Source organism: Artemia franciscana, chromosome 18, assembly GCF_032884065.1.
Source record: "Artemia franciscana chromosome 18, ASM3288406v1, whole genome shotgun sequence".
NCBI lineage: Eukaryota > Metazoa > Arthropoda > Branchiopoda > Anostraca > Artemiidae > Artemia > Artemia franciscana.
In genome coordinates, this window is record NC_088880.1 from 22,621,127 (window position 1) to 22,639,827 (window position 18,701).

Here is an 18,701-nt window from a genome sequence, read left to right on the forward strand (position 1 = left end):
CTTTTAAGGAGTCCAGAAGCCATCCAAAAACTTAACGGTGCTATTCTTTTTGATACTGGATTCAACTGGGACGCATCACATGTACCCAGGATAACTTTTTTCAAGAAATCATAAAAAGAATTAGACAGGAAATCTAAATCAGATTCAATTTCAAAGATACCCCACAAATGACATGTCAACCGTGACCTAAGAAGAGTAAACTCCTGATCAAGAAACTTAAGGAAGAAAAACCAGTCCTGAGGCTCTTTCTAGACAAGAAATCAGAAGACTTGTACCTTGAAAAACAGTAGAAAATGGTTTGACATGTGCACCTAGTTAACACAAATGCACCTAGTTAACACAAACTAAACGGTTAAAACTAACGAAAACCAATCTCTAGCCTCCTTCCGTTCCCAGAAACGTTTTTAAAATGGATAAAATGGTTTAGAACTCTTTAAAATGAAAAGCTTTCCTCTTACTGTAGAGATTTTTTTTTCTATTTAATATAAAACTTTACATTCGTCCACTTACCAGCATAAAAGAGTTTACAATTGGGAACATAAGCATCACCAGGAAATATCTCAGGGAGGAGGGGGCGAGTGCTACCAGGAGCTTTGTTTTTACTATAATTGAAATGAGAATTTTTCTCATTTTCCCATTTATCTACACTTTTGAATACTTCATTGCTTCTAAGGAGAGGGAGGCATTGCTCACCTGCCAGTGTCCAAGGGGACATCTGTACAAAAAAAAATGTTTGAAGAAATCACGTTGAAAAACGTGGAAATGCAAAATCCTAAAATGCATGTTTGAATTCTCACGCCCGTTTCCCTTCTTGAGAGATATTTGAAGTAGTACACTTTTCTTTGGGCAATCCCATCATCTTTACTGAGTTGTTATACGAATAGGAAGTTTGTATAAAGAATACAGGGATTGAAGTAAGGAGTGTTAACCTCCCCCATCCTTAAGAATTGAACATTTGTAGTATTTAACTGTAAATAAAGAGCTAACCTTGTCTAAAGAAACCAAAATTTCTCAAAATATGAAGTTTCAATTATAATATATTTACGTATTAAACACTATACATTACGAAATGCATTATGCATTACAATATATTTACGATAATATTATGCAATGAAATTCAAAGTGCATGAAAACCCTAAAGCCACTGTTTAAAAAATTAAAAGTGCCCATTTTACCAAAGGAGGATAGTTTCACATGCGTGTTTGTTCTTTTTTCCAAGGCAGGTCATACCGAACCAGTCGTAAGGATGTAGTATATATTCCAAAATTGCTCTTTACTTGCTGTTCGTCACCATCAAGGGTTAGATTTCTCTGAACAAATAATACAATCTTTTTTTTTTGTTTCCCTGGGACAGCTTTCCCAAGTAGAAAATCTGCTATTGATTGTTGGAAAAATTCCAGATCTTGGGCGCATTCTCGTCCTTGTAGATCAATGCTGAAAATTGTCAATGGAGATACAGGCTTTCTTGAAAGCTGAAGACGAACAAGTTCAAGCCAATTTTTCTTTGTTTAAAGTGAAATACTGAGTACCCTCATCTGTAAGTAGTTGAATTATTTATTCTTTTGTAGAGATTTATTTTGCAAGTCAATTGTTTAAAATGTGCATATTTAATATTTTGTCAAAAATGCCTTTATTCACAGTCTTTAAGCTAATCTTTCTAGCAGTTAACATAGTCTGGATAAATGAAATAAGAAAATAAAGGCAACCATATAGGGAGTAAATGAGGCAGCTCCCGTGGTGACACCAAAAGTAAGGATAAATTAAGAAAAATGTTGTTTTTTAACTAAAATTCAACATTTTCCTGGAAACACTGTTATTTAATTCTTGGCCCCAAAATACCTTTGCTCGATACCCCCCTCCCTTGGAAAATGTCCAGTAGCAAATTAAATGATGCCAAAACTAACCTTTGACTCTGAAAAATACGATAAGAAGTTTGGAATCCGTTCTTAGTGGATTTACTTTCAGTTAATTTCTCCCCAGTAGGAATATAAGCATAGAAATAGCAAAAGTAACTTGCGTTAGTAATCAAACTAACGTATGATTAATCTGAAACAAATTGGATGAGAATAGTAAAGGAAAAAAACAGCTGAACAGTTGGCTACTAAAAAAAATATTTATTTATTTTTTGTAATTGAAGATTTTGCATGCAAGCACGTCATTCACTCATAGATAGCAAATCACACAAAATGATCTAGTTATTTTAGACATGTGTAGCTGAACTAAGAACAGAGAGAAGTTTAAATTCTTTTGTGATTTTTTCAAGCCGGACTTCACTTTAAATGAAAAATTTGTACTTATCTGTCATTATGCCTATGTTTAGTTCTTTATCTAAGTAGAGCCTGTTTTTCTGACTAATCCTAATGATATATCACAAATCATGATGTAAATATAATACTTTAGAAAGAGATTATGGCTATATATTTGTACATTAGCAGGGATGGGGTAAAGTATAGCGGGGGTCTGCATGCAAAATGTGTTAAGTACAATTATTCTGCATATTATGAAATAAAAACCGTTTTCTGACTTCACACTGTCCAAATACTTTACCCCAGCCCACCTACTGTGTAAATATATAGCCCGAATTATATATTTCCCATCTATTATGTCATTTGTCTTTGTCTTATCTCAAGCTGAAAGAAAATAATGAAGAAACCGGTTCTACAATGCGTCAATGGATTAAGAACTTAAGATAGGCGCTATAATAAAGAAGTACCCAGAAATTCGTTGAATGGCAAAAATTGACCATTTCCAGAATGAAAATAGTTTTTTACAAAGTAAAAGCTGCAAATGAATGTCCATAGTTTATATTTGTTTTTACCCAATAGGAGCGATTACCAAAATACACAATAGGTACGATTACTGGGGTTGGTTTTGAGCTGGGGGGCAGTAGATTTAGAACATGTAAAAAAGAGAAATTTGGGTGAAGGTGATTGAATATTATTAGTGGAATCACACGCGTTTTTTTTTTATTGCAAAGGGTTATACTAGCATGCATCTTCCCGCTCCAAAACACTGGTTTCCTGTCTGTAACCCTGATTGCTATGATTCGCCTAGCAGTTTTAATGTTATTATTCAAACTCACCAATCTGTGTACCATCATAACACTCCCTGATCTTTGATGCTCTAGTTTCATCCCGCATGTGTCCTTATTGATCAATAGGGGTATTACTTTTCAGTTTTTTGTTGTTTTTCTTTATTTTCTTTTTCTGAAGAAAGGGGTTTCTGGAATAACTACTCCAAAGATAACTGGAATTTCAATTTTTACTCTAGAAGGAGCTAGAAACATGAAATTTTGATGACTGAAATTGGTCTTGCCTTATCTCTTATGCCTAAGAAGCCTTCTTTCTACAAACAATTGGTTGGTTGGTGCTATAATAAAAAGTGAAATCCGATTTCCAGTTTTTCTTGATTCAGATTTGTATAAAATTCAATATACCCTGAAATCCTAAACTCTGTTCAAGATAGTTCTGATCATAGAAGCTCAAAAAAGGTATTTTTATCTTGTTTTTCAGGCTTTCAAGTCCCGAAAGAGTAACAGGAGATATCAAAAAACATACGGGCTAGAAAAGAAAGAAATAAAATTATGGGTTTTAAGACAATGGACCAGCTGCCAGTTTGATTTTTTTTTTTTTTTTTTTAATCTATGTTAAGGAATATGTACAGTAGCGCCATTTAGAAAATGGCCAGAGAGGCATCCCATCTATAGCACTAAATCCATAAAACGTCCAGCAATAGTCAAGCAGTTTTAAGCCAATTGGATAAAAGGTGATTTTCTGGAACCTTGACCTCTTCCCGAGAAAACTTTTGGCTCTTGTCACAATCTGTCGACAATTTCATCACAAGGAGCTTACTCATCAATTCAGTTTAAATGCACATTTTTTGCTTTTTATTAAATTTTTATTAAATGTTCAAAGTTTTTTGTTATTTTGGTTGAAGTAGGCCTACCAGAAAAATTTATTTTTTATTAGCAATTTACTAATAATTAATGCTAACAATTCTATTAAAGAAATGAAATTATTTGAAATCTAGAAATATTAATTCTTTACCGCTTTTAAAAAAAGAAGTTTAATAAGAGTATTTCAAGAAAAACTAGTACCATTAATGTGTCCTTGTTTTAGAAGATAAACCTGACAGATACGCAGAGACTTATTTATGAAAAATTCGAAAAAAATAAAAAATTGGTGACCCATAAGAAAATATATAAGAAATCATGGGAAAAATCAGAATTTTTGAGGTGGTGGGAGCAACGGTCAAAAAGCCCAATCATTCTATACGTGGCTGAATAAAGATAAAAGCAAAGGGTGAGAATAGAAAATTCATTAAAATGTTTTAGTAGGAATAACAGAGCTTAAGAAAATTTAAACCTATTCGTAAGGTTCATAGTCATGGTTTTAAAAGTTTAGATAAGATTATAATTTTATTGTTTAATTTCATTGATAACTTCCTCAGCTAATAAAAATTCCAGTGGATAAATATAAATTTGGAGGAAAGAAACATAAAAGTTCAAGGGGCAGCACAGCATTTGCAATATTTCGAGGGTTTTAATATTTTAAATAATTCACAGAAGCCAACTTACTTTAGTTTCGTCTTCTTTCTTTTAGCCAACAGATTTAATTTTTGTTTAAAATAAATAGTATAGGTATTGAAAAACACCAATTATTAAAAAAAAACAGGACCTTTTGATTCTAATCCCTTTTTTCTCTAATCATGTAGATATGTTTACTGCTTTAAATAAACTACTTTTATTGGTTTTAACCAAGCATTAAAAAAAACTTTAAATATAACATTTGATGAAGATGACTATGAATGTTCGGGGTCAAACAAAAAAGCTTGACTGGTCGAAATTCGCCCAGTCGCACTGTAATGAGTATTGCTACTTTTCTTTAGACCAAAGTTTTACCAATCAAAACATTATATAAAATAGTGCAATAAGGTATTTTGATTTCCAGATTAGCAGCCTATATCTAGCTACGTTCTTCATAATAGGTGGCGAGCATGGAAGAGTTCGACATAAAATATTGGCGCAGGAGAAGGGATGTAGATTCTTCCATAAATATTGGTCAAGACGCAGCAATGACAGGAAGTCTTCCAAGTGGTATGTCTTGTTTGTCTCTGGTTAGATTAGATTAGACTTGATTAACTTAGCAATTTAAAAAAAAAAAATTGAATTTTAGCAATTTTTTTGGCATAAAGATTTATCACTTATTTCAAACAAGATGCTAATTCAAGCTTTAAATGGGTTCAAAGAACTCATAGATAATTTTAAATATTTTGATGTAACGCTCAGAATAACTTTTTGTTGTAAAACTCGGTTGACTCCCGCAAAATTCGGTTCCCTACAAACTTACCCGAGACAACTGAATAGCTCTATAGTTTGAACATGATTAACTATATCATAATAGAAAGGAGTATCCGGACAACTCATTACATGCAACACCAACAAAAAAAAAAACAAATCCAAGGCTACGAAAACCTGATCGATTAAAACTGCCTTAAAATCTAGTGGTAAAAATACCAGAATAATGGGTGCTGACACAATATAGCCTAAACTAAAAATTAAATGCCGAGCTGATAGCTCCCCCTCCAAAAACAGGGAGGGGGTTAAGACAGTTCAATAATTCATCATAAAAATAGTTTTGAGTGTTTATTTGTGTGTGTGGGGATCAAATTGTTAAGTTGTTAGTAAAGATTAATGCTTTTCCTGTAGTAAGTCAATTTAAATACTTAAAAAAAGGTTTTATGTTTCTAACACTTTAATTTATATGCTGATATACAAAACGAGGCTTTTGTGGTTGCTTGTATATTATGAAGTATTTTGGCCACCGAAATACTAATTGAGGCACCAAAAGAGCCCTAAGCCAACATAAGCATAGAAGTTAGATTTTGATTAGATTAAAAGTTAGAAATGAAGATTCCTCAACATGAAACATTTGTGATCATTCAGTAGGGTTTTGTGATAAAAAAGTAATTTATCACTGCTTGCTTCCTATTAATTTTTTTCTTTTAAAAGTATAAACAAATAGCTAACAAAACTTTTAGATTGAATAAACATTTTAGATTTTAGTAAAGAGTAAATGCTTCAAGCGTTTTGGAGACTTGAAGGATAGAAAAACTCCCTACGAGTATTTGCAGTAATTTCAGTGCATTTTTAATTTAGTAACATTGTTCATTATATTTTCTCTTCTTTCCAAGTTTCATTTTGTTTCATAGTAACCGTTGTTTTTTGTGGTGTTTGACACTTTATTTAAGCTGGTTTTTGCTTGTTTTAAGTTTTAATTTCCCTATCAACTTTTCACGGAGAAACTTTGTTTCCATGGAAGCCTAATATCTGTAATTTATTAGCGCAGAAAGCCATATAAATCAATTTTGGAGAAATCACAAACCATTTGCAAGATTTGTACCTGAAGACATATATAGTTGATGTACTAAAATACTTATACTGTAGAGATAGATCCACTATAGATAAATATATTCTGATTTAGAACACTCATAGAGCAATATTAATTTTAAAGAATGGAAGTTAATCATTAAGCAACATAGTGGGCTGGGAGGTAAGTGGACACAAAAACATTCGCCCCATGTATGACATTTCAGTAATGTATGAAATATTAACTGATGAAAATGAAATATGAATCATGAAAATCCAATACGACGTGCAAAATATCTGCCTAGTTTAATTTGATTTAAGATAGTCATAATGTTATCCTAAGGATTTTAATGATCAAGGCCTAATCATTAAGAACCATTCCTTAGTAGAATGTGAATGACGAGGAGTAAGAAGATGCAACAACTATTTTTATGTAATGCTCCATAGCACCTAGAAATGTAACTATTTCGTATCCAAATGGGTATACATAGAAAATATTTGCGAAACCGAAAAAATACTGAATTGATTACGCTCACTTTGAGAAAATAATCGCCACACTAGTATCAGGAAAAATACATGCGGTGCAAAAAATGAATTGTATAGCCGACCCAGTGTTCGTTTATCAAATTGGCATTTTACTCTAGCAAGCAACCCATGTGATTTTCTCAGTTTCTCCTTCAATGAATTTATAATAAGTGTTCTAGTAGCTTTAATCGAGCTCCCAAATGGGAGACCGAGATACTTGAGTGAAGAAGACGCAAATACTGTAGTAGGACCAACTTGAACAACCGCATTTGGGGATTGTTGGGAACCCGAACCGAAAACAAGAATTTCTGTTTAGAAGTGGCAATTGAAAGTCCGATTCAGCACAAACACTGTATACAGCTTTCTGTAACCTTTGGAGGTCATAAGACAGAAGAAGAATATCATCCGCATATGACAAATGACTTGCATCTACATGTGGCTCAATTAGATATGGCGGTAAATTACGAGTAGCCGAACGAATAGCATTATTAAAATCACAGGACTTAGCACTGAACCTTGTTTTACTCCACGAAGAACATTAATACGGTTACTCACACGACCTCCTACTCAGACACGAATTGATGCTTTTCGATACTATGTCCACAGACATGCACAAATGCAAGGGTCCACACCACTTCTTAGTAGAGATAAAATCCCTTGGGGATGTATTTAGCTATGTCATTAACACAAACGTAAATATTCTTTTTCGAATGCTTATGAAGTTCAAAAATTTCAAGAAAAGCTGCGTGGGTTTGGTCACCAAGACCTTCACGAAACCCAAACTGCTTGTCCCCAATACTTTAAATGTCCTGATTTTAGACATTTACGTTTCAACCGCAGCCTTAATGTGCCAAAAAGCAAGTGAGTTGAATCTTTGAGCTTGGACACAGAAGCTTCACTTTAGGCACTTCAGGCACAGGGATTGAAAATTAAGTATAACTCTAATTTCAAACAAGGTGCAACATGTCCACCTTTCTAATGAATTTTATCTATGAAGCCTAAGTTTCATATTCTTTTATTACAATTTGGAGCCCTTATCCCCGTGTCTCCAATCATCACGTCGTCCTTGGAATCATTTTTTAGCATGGCTGCTCGACGCAACATAGACAACTGAAGAGTTGGCAGGCTGCCCTCTTCTAAATTTTAATCTTAGAGAGGGCACTACAGCTTGTAAAATGTTAAGTTTCAAGATATATCTTTTTGGTTTCGGAACCATTATACAAGTAGTTACAGTGGATGGATTAATTAAACTACATATTAGTACAAATTGGGATTCCATGATTTTCTCTCTTTAGACTAGTGAATGTAGCCTAGTAATTGGCTGCTAAATGCAAAAGAAAATATTTTGTCAAGATATTAAAAAACAAATTAACAATAAACCTAGACATTATTTGCTGTCGTAAAACTTTTATTGAAAGAAGCTGGCCTTTTGCAATCATTTTGAATTAAGGTGATGTCTTGATGGCGAAAGAGAAGTCATACAAGTGTTTAACCTACTTTCACGCAAGAAGCATATAAAAGAATAATAGAAAATAATAGTTGAGTGCAACCAGAAGACAAGATATATTGATTGCTTTTGGGGATTGTAATTGTTTCTGTTTACAAGTGATTCAAAGTGTGTGTCTCATTTTGTAGGTAGTCTAATTTTTTCGTTTTTGTCCGACCGACTTTTCCAGCATAAAATCTAATTTCTAATGCAATTTTCCTCAGTTGCTCATAATATCTCATTTTTAGATAGGTGTTCTAGTTAACAATAGCAAAGTTAGTATTTGTTTGAACAACATACAACTTTGGCATGACACATGACACTCCTCGTGTTTTATTTCCTTTGAGTCCCTGTCGATTACTGAACATCTCCCTCCCAAATGAAAGAAACCAATTGTAAAACATTAACACTATCTAGAAACTGATACAAATTGCCTCGAACACAAGATTAAGTCAGAGTATAAAGAATAAACAATCTTGAAAAAAAAAGAAAAAAAAATTGGGACGTCCGTCATCTGTATAATCAACAAGGTGTCCTCATCCGCAAAAAAAGAAGCTGTAAAGGAAAAGACTAGTAAATAGTTTGACTTTCTTCTCTTGAACAAGAGTGACACAGTTGTATATTTGATATATTTTTTCTTGTTCTGGTTTTATTTAGAAAATTATTCTACTTCTTTGTTGTTTTACTTAATCAAAATCAAGCTCATCCCACGCTTGGAATCTACTTCTTCTACTACTACTACTATAAGAGAGCAGCAATAAACCGGCACTTTAGACGATTTTGGGCCAAAGTCCGTGGCTCTTTGAAGGATGACTGCAAGAAATGCCCTTTGTTTTCATGAAAATAGAGGGAGGTGTGTTCTGTTGTCTGCTGCTCTTCCGTGGGTAAAAAAAACCTAAGGCAATGCATCTTAGTGTCACCCTTGTCCGATGGGAATCATACAACCCAATACTACCAGCTTCTGCGCTAGATTTCCTCATTTATTTTTGTTCCTTGGTTGTAGCCTTGACCTGGCTGTTAGTTATCCCAAATTTCCAACAAATCGCAGGTGTATTTTGTCGACGGTTTTTCGTTCAAAACGGGAAAGCCTTTTCTTAACAAATTTATACAAGCTTCAGGACTCGATTACCTTATCAATACAGAGAAAACGCATTCAAACAAGCTCAGCATGACAGGGTACGCATTTTATCTCCAAACTTTATTTAATGGACAAGATTCTGCATCTGCACAGGCAATACAAACCATGGCCTCCCTTTGACAGCTGCCGGCAGAGTCGCTAACTCAAGAAAACATATGGTGATCATGATCTTTTTTTATTTTTAAAATAAGATACCAAAATGATCTTTTCCAGACTGTAGGGGAGGAGAGGTAATTATGTTCTTTCCCATTATTTCAATGAAAACATAAAAAATATTATTCAAAGTCTTGGGGGGGGGGGGGGTAAGGGTAATAAAAGCTAAGAAAGGACAATTGTGCCTAGCTGCCATCTTGAACTAATGTTCTTCCTAAGGACTTGAATTCATCAACTTCTTCAATCTCAGTATTCCCAACTCTAAGACTCATTGCTTGAGTAGTTACAATACCATTTGATCTCGACTTCTTACTACTTATCTGGAAGCCTTTCGGGAAGGCTGCTGCTACCCCATTCTATGTGTTCTGCTCAGGATCGTATCCAGGATTTCACTTTGGGGGGGGGGTCGTATATTACAGAAAAGAATTAAAAAAACTAAATCGTAGCAAAAATTAGCTTATAGTTTTTTTTAACTTTTAAGAGGAAAAAAATTTCAGTGGGGGGGGTCAAACCTAGTGACCCATCCCTCTTAGATACGGCCCCGGTTCTATCCCATTTTTTTTAATGAACCACACAAGCTAAGTCACCAGTGCAATAGCTAGCAATTCCTAGTATGCGACACTTCATTCATTATATGTTTTCGAAGCATTTGATAGTAAGAAAAATTTCTTTATTTGTCTAACACCAAGGTGTGATAAGTATAGAGTGTTGTCTAACAACACTTTACTAATAATCGTGATTACCTATTAGGTTGCATAACTATATATTGAGATTCAGGACCTTTTGTTCACTTGTGGAAGGAACCTGGCCCTCATGGTTGCCACGTCGGTCGCACCCTAAAAAAAATGAACTCTAACCCATAGTAACCGGAAACTTAAAAGCGTCTTAAAAAAATTGCTAAGTTAGGAAGACGCCATTCGTATCTGATTCAGGGATGCTAACTATTATTTTGATCAATCTTAATGGTAAAAGTTAGTTGGAAAAATTAGAAAAGGCTCACCTTCCTGTGTGTGTGTTTTCTTGGAACCATGGTTCATGACTATTAGATTGTGTATCGATCAAAACCGTAAAATAACAAATCTTTTTGGAATGAATGAGATATAGTTGGGTTAAAATTGCGATAAAGAAAACTCTGGCTGACTATTCTGGCTGACCGTAAAACTGTCTCTAATGCTAAGAAAAATTCGAAATAGGGAGGACAAAGAAAGCATTTGGTGCGAGAAACATCTTATTTATTAAACGTGCAAATACAAAGAAACTAAAAAAATAAAGAGGGTAAAGAAAGGGATTGGTGCAAAAAAAACTTGTATAGACTGGGCAACAAAAGGGTGATTCCGCAAAGATGGCATCAACTTGATATTACTACAAGGATGATTACATAAACAGAAAGCAGTCTAATTTTTTGGGGCCTTTTAATATTTACCAGTAGCCCATTCAGATAAATGAAATAATCGTTTCCTACCATCTGAAGAATTAATTACCAAAGGCCATGTTTCATCTTTCGCTTATAAGTTGAAGAACTTTCTTCCAAGCAATTATAAAAAAAGACAGATAATCTCTCAAAAAATATGCAGTTGCATTTCATATCTCAACAGCAATTATCATTATCCAATTAGTTCTATTCAGAACCCCTTAATCCTTTCTTTTATAATTCCTATTTTTCCGTCTCTTCAGCATTGCAAAGGTTAATTGTGTTACACGCATTGCCCCCTTTCTGAGCAAAAATTAAACTGAAAGCAGGGAAATAACATCGATTATTTTCTAGAGGATGACTTCAAGGCTATGACGACAGCTCCACCTGAAGAAGAGCCAATCACGAAGAGCACCGCTGAAATTGTCGGGGAAACAGTCAAAGAACAAATGAATAAAGCAGCCAAGGAAATGGGAATTCCCGTCTGGGCAATTTATTTAATTGTAGCCGGTAAGATATATATATATATATATATATATATATATATATATATATATATATATATATATATATATATATATATATATATATATATATATATATATATATATATATATATATATATATATATATATATATATATATATATATATATATATATATATATATATATAGGTAAGATTAACATCATATATATATATATATATATATATATATATATATATATATATATATATATATATATATATATATATATATATATATATATATATAACTAAAAAGAAAAAACACTCAAAGAGAAATTACAGACCGGGACACAAATGACGACCGAGACAGAGGGAATATAAGTGACGACCGGGAACCTCAAAGAGAAATTACAGACTGGGACACCCGGACACAAATCATGACCGGGACACAGGGAATATAAATGACGACCGGGACATAGGGACACAACTACAACGGGGACGCCGGGGGCACAGGCGGGATATATAAATGACGACCGGGACACAGGGATTGTTCGATTAGAAATTACAGACCGGGACACCGGGACACAAATGACAACCGGGACACCGGGACACAGGGAATATAAATGACGACCGGGACACTCAAAGAGAAATTACAAACTGGGACACCGGGACACAAATGACGACCGGGACACAGGGAATATAAATGACGACCGGGACACAGGGACACATCATTAGAATAATGAGGTATAGATCTGAATATGGATTTTTTTTCCCATGGACAATTATATATTGCATGTTCAAGAGTCAGTAAACCTGACAATCTATTTATATGCACAGACAATGGGACAGCGAAGAATGTTGTTTATTCGCATGTTTTACGTAGTTAAAAACATATATATATATATATATATATATATATATATATATATATATATATATATATATATATATATATATATATATATATAAATATATATATATATATATATATATATATATATATATATATATATATATATATATATATATATATATATATATATATATATATATATATATATACCTATTCACAGGTGGGACACAGGGACACAACTACAATGGCGCTTAACTAATATGGCGCGTAACGACTTACGCGCGCGGGGGGGCTTGGGGGGGCGCGAAGCGCCCCACCAACTAGGTGTTGGGATGGCGCGAAGCGCCACCCCAACAGCTAGTATATATATATATATATATATATATATATATATATATATATATATATATATATATATATATATATATATATATATATATATATATATATATTTATATATGTATGAAGTTTCTTACAGCATAGTAGACGGGAACACAATATAACTGCTAATAGATGTTAAGATGTGGCAAATTTAGTAGATAAGAAATCTGACAATTTTTTTGAATTCTAAAGCCTTGCAGTAAAGAAAGAAGCTAAAAGATATGTCACACACGGAGGGAGATATAAGCAATGCAGTGTCGACAAGCCAGGTTTGAACGGAAGAGGATCCCAGTTTTCCCTGAAACAAAATAGCCATTATGATTTTCGTGTATTTTCCGATAATTTTCAAACAGCTTGACTCTCTGCCTGACAAATTCCCCCCCTTAGAACAAATTATTTGTATACATTCTTTGTTGCTGCCATATATAAAATTGGAACTTGGTGTGTGTTTTCTTTTTTTTATTATTATTATTATTATTGAGACTTAGCGATCCAATATAGGGTGGACTTCAGCATATCAAATATCTGTCCTCTTTGCCCTAGACAACAATTAAAGGTGCTACGCGGCAAGAACTCAAAACAAGTATGGCGCATTGGCACCGATTAGACAGGGATAGGGAGAGTCTACTCTATAAGTTTTTTGCCCCTCCCCCCCAAAAAAATATAAAAAACTTTAGTTTAAATTTTCTTTAAAAAATTAGTTTTCTTTGGCATTTTCATTGAAAAGCTTAAAAATAACAAAATTAAACCTCCACTTAGATTTTGAAAGTTTTTTTTTTAATTGATGCTTGTTGGGAACTGAGTTGAACCGGTCCTATTAAAAAATATATAATCAGCAGGGGGAAATTTATGCTATACTAGCCAAAGAGCCTTTGGCACGACAGGGTTGAAAATGAGAAAACACCACACCGTTTGGTCGTTTGTGAGGGCCTCAGTAAAAATATTTTATCCACTACCCCCTCCACCTAACATAAAATTGTTGGTCCCCTTACCCACACCCTAAAAAACGCTTCCTGAAATTTTAAACCCGATCCTCCTATCATAGAACAAAATAGTTTAGACTGACACAAATATAAAATTCTATAACTTTTAGAGAAATATGGTTGTTACAGCCAGGATTAAATACAGCCACGCTGTATTTAATCATTAAAATGAGATTCTATATAAAAAAAACTAGTAACTTCCCTGCACCCTTGTAAAATTTCTCCTGGAAGCTTTCCTCCTTGCAGAAAATTTTCCCTACGGAAAATACCCCATCGCAAAAATTTGTTTGGCCAAAATCTTCCGCATATTTCCCTATAACAAACGCTATGTGAACAATGGACAAATTTTGGAACTTAAAACCTTTTATCAGGGGATTATCTGGGCCATTTTTTACCCTCATAGGCATAGATATTTGACCTTTCAACTATGACAAATCAGATGTCTAACTCAAAATTTTGATTGGATTTCTTTGGACGAAAAATGGGTATAAGAGGGGGCTAGTTGCACTCCAATATTTTGGTCACTTAAGAAGCACCCCAGAACTTTTTATTTCTGTTTAAATGAGTCCTCTCCCGATCTTCTAGGACCATTGACTCAATACTGACACCCAGGGGAAAAAATTAATAAACACACAAGTGTCGTCTTTCTTCTGGCAAAAAAAATCAACAAAGTCCTTTTTATTTTGTATGTAGTAACTCGAAACCTCAACAATGGGCTTCTTTGATATGCTGAACCAGATGGTGTAATTTTCATTCAGATCGCTGGATGTTTCGGGTGTGCTTTCCCCCTTTTTTGAAAATAAGGCAGATTTTCTGAGACTCTTAGCTTCTGATGGATAACATTAATCCTAATAAACTTTATATGCTTAAAGTTGTCACTAAAAGCCAATTCTTTTGCTGTATCTATTGTTTTCGGGATTCTGGTTATTTGCTTTTTGGTTACTACTCAGCAAAGCTACTTGCAGATCGCCACAACGATCTGTTTGATATCCTCGTTTACCTTCATGTGCAAAAAGAAAACGGAAAATACGACAACTGTCCGATGGTTATTACCAAAAACGGGTCTAGGCGTTTAGTCCCACACCCTGTAAAATATCCTCCAGAAAATACCCTCCTGGATAATTCCCCCCCCCCATATAACTCAAATTGAAAGTTCTACTCACTCGCGCTGTAACTGGAGTGCAAGGAGGAGGACTTCCTCTTTCATATATATAGTGAAAACATTCTAAACAAGTAAATACAAAGTGAAAACATATTTAAATGTTTTTTTTCAGTAAATTCAAGTTATGTTCTGGTCTTGAGAAGGCTAGGGGGTTCTTAGCCCTACTCATGCTGATATTTGCTGTTTTTGAGTTTGATTCGGTTATTTATTGCATGATTTAAACAAAGAAATACGTTTAAAATGTTTTAACTTTTTAACTTTAATAAATAAAAAATTGTTAAAACTTTAAGGAATGTATATCAGCAACATATACTAAATTGACAATCCACAGCGGTTTTTTTCAATAAAGTGCAAATTATGTTCTGGTCTTGATAAGGTATGGGTGTTGTCAAAGACATAATTTTCAGACCTTACAACTACGCTGAACAAGATGACAATTTCAAAATTATGATTAGATGTGTTTTTGGCACTTTTGGGCTTGGTTAGAGCTTGTTGCCCTCAAATCATTTTTGACTAATAAAAAGGGCACTAGCCCTTTCAATTTCCAATTGAATGAGCCTTTTTTCGAAGTTTCTAAGACAACAAATGACTATCTCAAAATTTCTATCAAGTTCCTTTCAAAAAAATATGAGCTCTGGGGGGGATATCCACCCTCTGACCACTCTGAATATTAAAAAGGGCACTAGAGCTTCGGATTACCATTCCAATGAGCTCCCTTCTGAAGTTTACTCGATCACCTTTCCCATATATACCTTATATACCCCCAGAGGCACCTTTGGCCTGAGGGCTGTGGTGGTTGTCATCCTCAAAAACATAATGAGTAGGGCTTCTCAGCCCTATTCATGCTAATTTTTGCTCGTTTTGAATTTGATTCGGTTATTTATTGTATGATTTAAATAAACAAAATACGTTTAAAATGTTTTAACTCTTAAATAAAAAACTATTAAAACCTTAAGGAATATATATCAGTATATATATACTGAGTTGACAATCCGCAGCTATTTTTTCAGTAAAGCTCAAATTGTTTTCGGGTTTTGAGAATGTATAGGGGTTGTCAAAGACATAATTTTCAGACCTTTCAACTATGCTGAACAAAATGGCTATCTGAAAATTTTAATTAGATGTGTTTTGGAAATTGATTGGCGTGGGGGGGAGGGCTTGTTACATTCCAACCATTTTGGACTAATAAAAAGGACACTAGTATTTCAATTTCCAAGTGACGGAGCCTTTCCGAAGTTTCTTACGACAACACATGATCATCTCACAGTTTTCATCAGATGCACTTTGGGAAAATACGAGTTGTGTGTGTGTATGCGGGGGGGGGAAGGTATCCATCCTCTGATCACTCTGACTCTTAAACTGGGCACTAGAACTTCTAATTACCAATCCAATGAGCCCCCTTCCAAAGTTTATACGATCACCCTTTTTATATATACCTTATATGCCCCCAGGACATAACTTAAAAACCTTGCCCTGAGGGCTGTGGGAGGGTGTAGGGGCTGTTCTCCTCAAAAACATAATTTCTAGACCTTTGAACTACGTTGAACAAAATGGCTTTCTCAAAATTTTGACTGAATGTATTTGGGGAAATGCTGGTCGTGGGAGGGAGGTTAGTTGCACTCCAATCACTTTCGAATATTAAAAAGAGCACTAGCCCTCACAATTTTCAATCGAATGAACTCTTTTTGAATTTTTAATGAGAAGAAATGGCCATCTAAAAAATTTCTACCAAATACATTTTGGAAAAATTTGAGGTGTTTGGGGGGGGATACCACCCTAAGATCACTCTGAACCATAAACAGAGAACTATAATATCTGATTTCTAATACTATGAGTCCCCTGGGAAGTGTTTACGATCAGCTTTTTTGTGTATACCTTACATGTCCCCAAGGCATAACTTACAACCTTTGCCCCGAGGGCTTTGGGGGGTTTTCATCCTCAAAGATATAATTTCCAGACCTTTCATTTACGTTGAATAAAATGGCAATCTCAAAATTTTGATCGGATGTGTTTGGGGAATTGTTGGGCATGGGAGGGGGATTAGTTTCCCTCCAATCGCTTTTGACTATTCAAAACGTCACTAGCTCTTTCAATTTCCAACCGAATGAGCTCATTTCGAAGTTTCTACGAGAAAAAATTGCGATTTAAAAATTTCTATTAGATGCATTTTGGGAAATACGAGGTGGGGGGGGGGTTGCAACCTTCGATCACTCTGAATCGCAAAAAGGGCACTAAAACTTCTGATTAGAAATCCAATGAGCCCCCTACAAAGTTTATACGACCACCCTTTCATTATAAACCTCCTATGCCTCCCGGGCAGAAGTTGAAATACTTGCCCTGAGGGTTGTAGGGGGCTGTCATCTTCAAAGACATAATTTTCAGACCTCTCAACCATGTTGAACTATCTCAAAATTTTGATGGGATCTGCTAGGAGAAACATTAGGCGTGGGAGGGGTTAGTTGCCCTCTAGTAGCTTTCGGCTATTGAAAAATGCACTACCCCTTTCAATTTCCAATTAAATAAGCCCTTTTCAAAGTTTCTATGTCAACTGCCTCGATACAAAGTACCCTGGTCTAAAACCAAAAAAAAAAACTCTAAAATTTCTGAACCGGGAAAAATCCCCCTCTACATCCACCTTAAAAAACTTCAGACATCATGCGTGTGGACAATACGGCAATCGATGTTTTTTTATATTTAAATACAAATGCTAGCATGAAAAATCTCTAAGGCCTGCTGGTGATAGAAGTTTAGGTTTCTGATAAATATTTCTTGTTAAGTCTTTGACTAACTTTACAGACAAAGCTGGAACTGCATTATTTTGGATGATTCTAATAAATTTTGAATGTGTAAGAAATATACCAACCTAAACATATGCACAATCACTCTGTGGTTCCAAGGATTGTCCGTGAAGATTTTCCGTTTCTGTCTTAAATAGCTTAGCTATTTATTCAGGACAAAGATAGAAATGTACGCTTATATACACTTGGTTTTGATTGTGCATATCTTGACTAACGACTAGATTTAAACCAGCCGGTTTGCCTTCAGTGTTTCTTGGCTAGCAGAGAGTAAACGCTTTGCAGTCATTTTTAACACCTCCTACTCTGGAGTCTCTTGACCGTAATGCAGACAGTTTTAACACCTCCTACTTTGGATTTTTGATACATTGCATCTAATGGGGAATCAGAATATTTAATCCCTTCTTTTGCTAACTAATTCAATCGATATCCTGAATTATCAGGTGCTCTGTTCCTTTGTAAGGTACCACAAAAGTACAAATACGCACTCTAGGTATTTAATGCTGTGTTGCAGATTTTTTTCCATTTTTCACGTACTTCAAGGGTCCTTCTTCACCCCCCCCCCCAAAAAAAAAAATTCGGAGGTTTTCCCTTGTCCTCATGTAGGAAAAGACTGACACACACCAATTTCGTCTGCAAACTTCGTTTTAAATAACCCTTGTAAATAACCTCTGTTTGTCATTTTCAGCCGTTATATTAGTTGTATTACTTATCACCTTCTGCTGTATCCGACGATGTTGTCGTAAAAGGAGAACAGGGAAAGATACGAAGAAAGGAATGAAAGGAGCTGTAGACATGAAATCAGTTCAGTTGCTTGGAAACGCATACAAGGAAAAAGTAAGATTATACACTTTTACTGCTTTGGATACGACAAAGTGTGTAAACTTGCTTAGCATTTACTTAGTAGCTACTTTCCACATGGACGCTTATTTAAACATGGCGTCTTCTAACCACCTAATAACCATTAATAAAGTGACCAG

General features: G+C 34.6%; 1 protein-coding gene across 5 annotated transcripts in view; it reads left to right on the forward strand.

The window, feature by feature from the left end:
- Nucleotides 1-1,411: 1,411 nt before the first annotated feature.
- The window catches only part of LOC136038760 (synaptotagmin 1-like), a 65,120-nt gene continuing 47,830 nt past the window's right edge, over nt 1,412-18,701 (forward strand). For 2 of the 5 annotated variants that reach the window (XM_065722131.1, XM_065722132.1), the window contains exons 1-4: nt 1,412-1,537; nt 4,950-5,095; nt 11,435-11,590; nt 18,410-18,558. In XM_065722131.1, the coding sequence (XP_065578203.1) occupies nt 4,996-5,095; nt 11,435-11,590; nt 18,410-18,558 (405 nt within the window). In that variant the 5' untranslated portion in view covers nt 1,412-1,537; nt 4,950-4,995. Of the gene's footprint in view, nt 1,538-4,949; nt 5,096-8,434; nt 8,528-11,434; nt 11,591-18,409; nt 18,559-18,701 lie in introns of those variants that run through there. The other 3 variants (XM_065722133.1, XM_065722135.1, XM_065722134.1) reach the window with 2 other exon arrangements.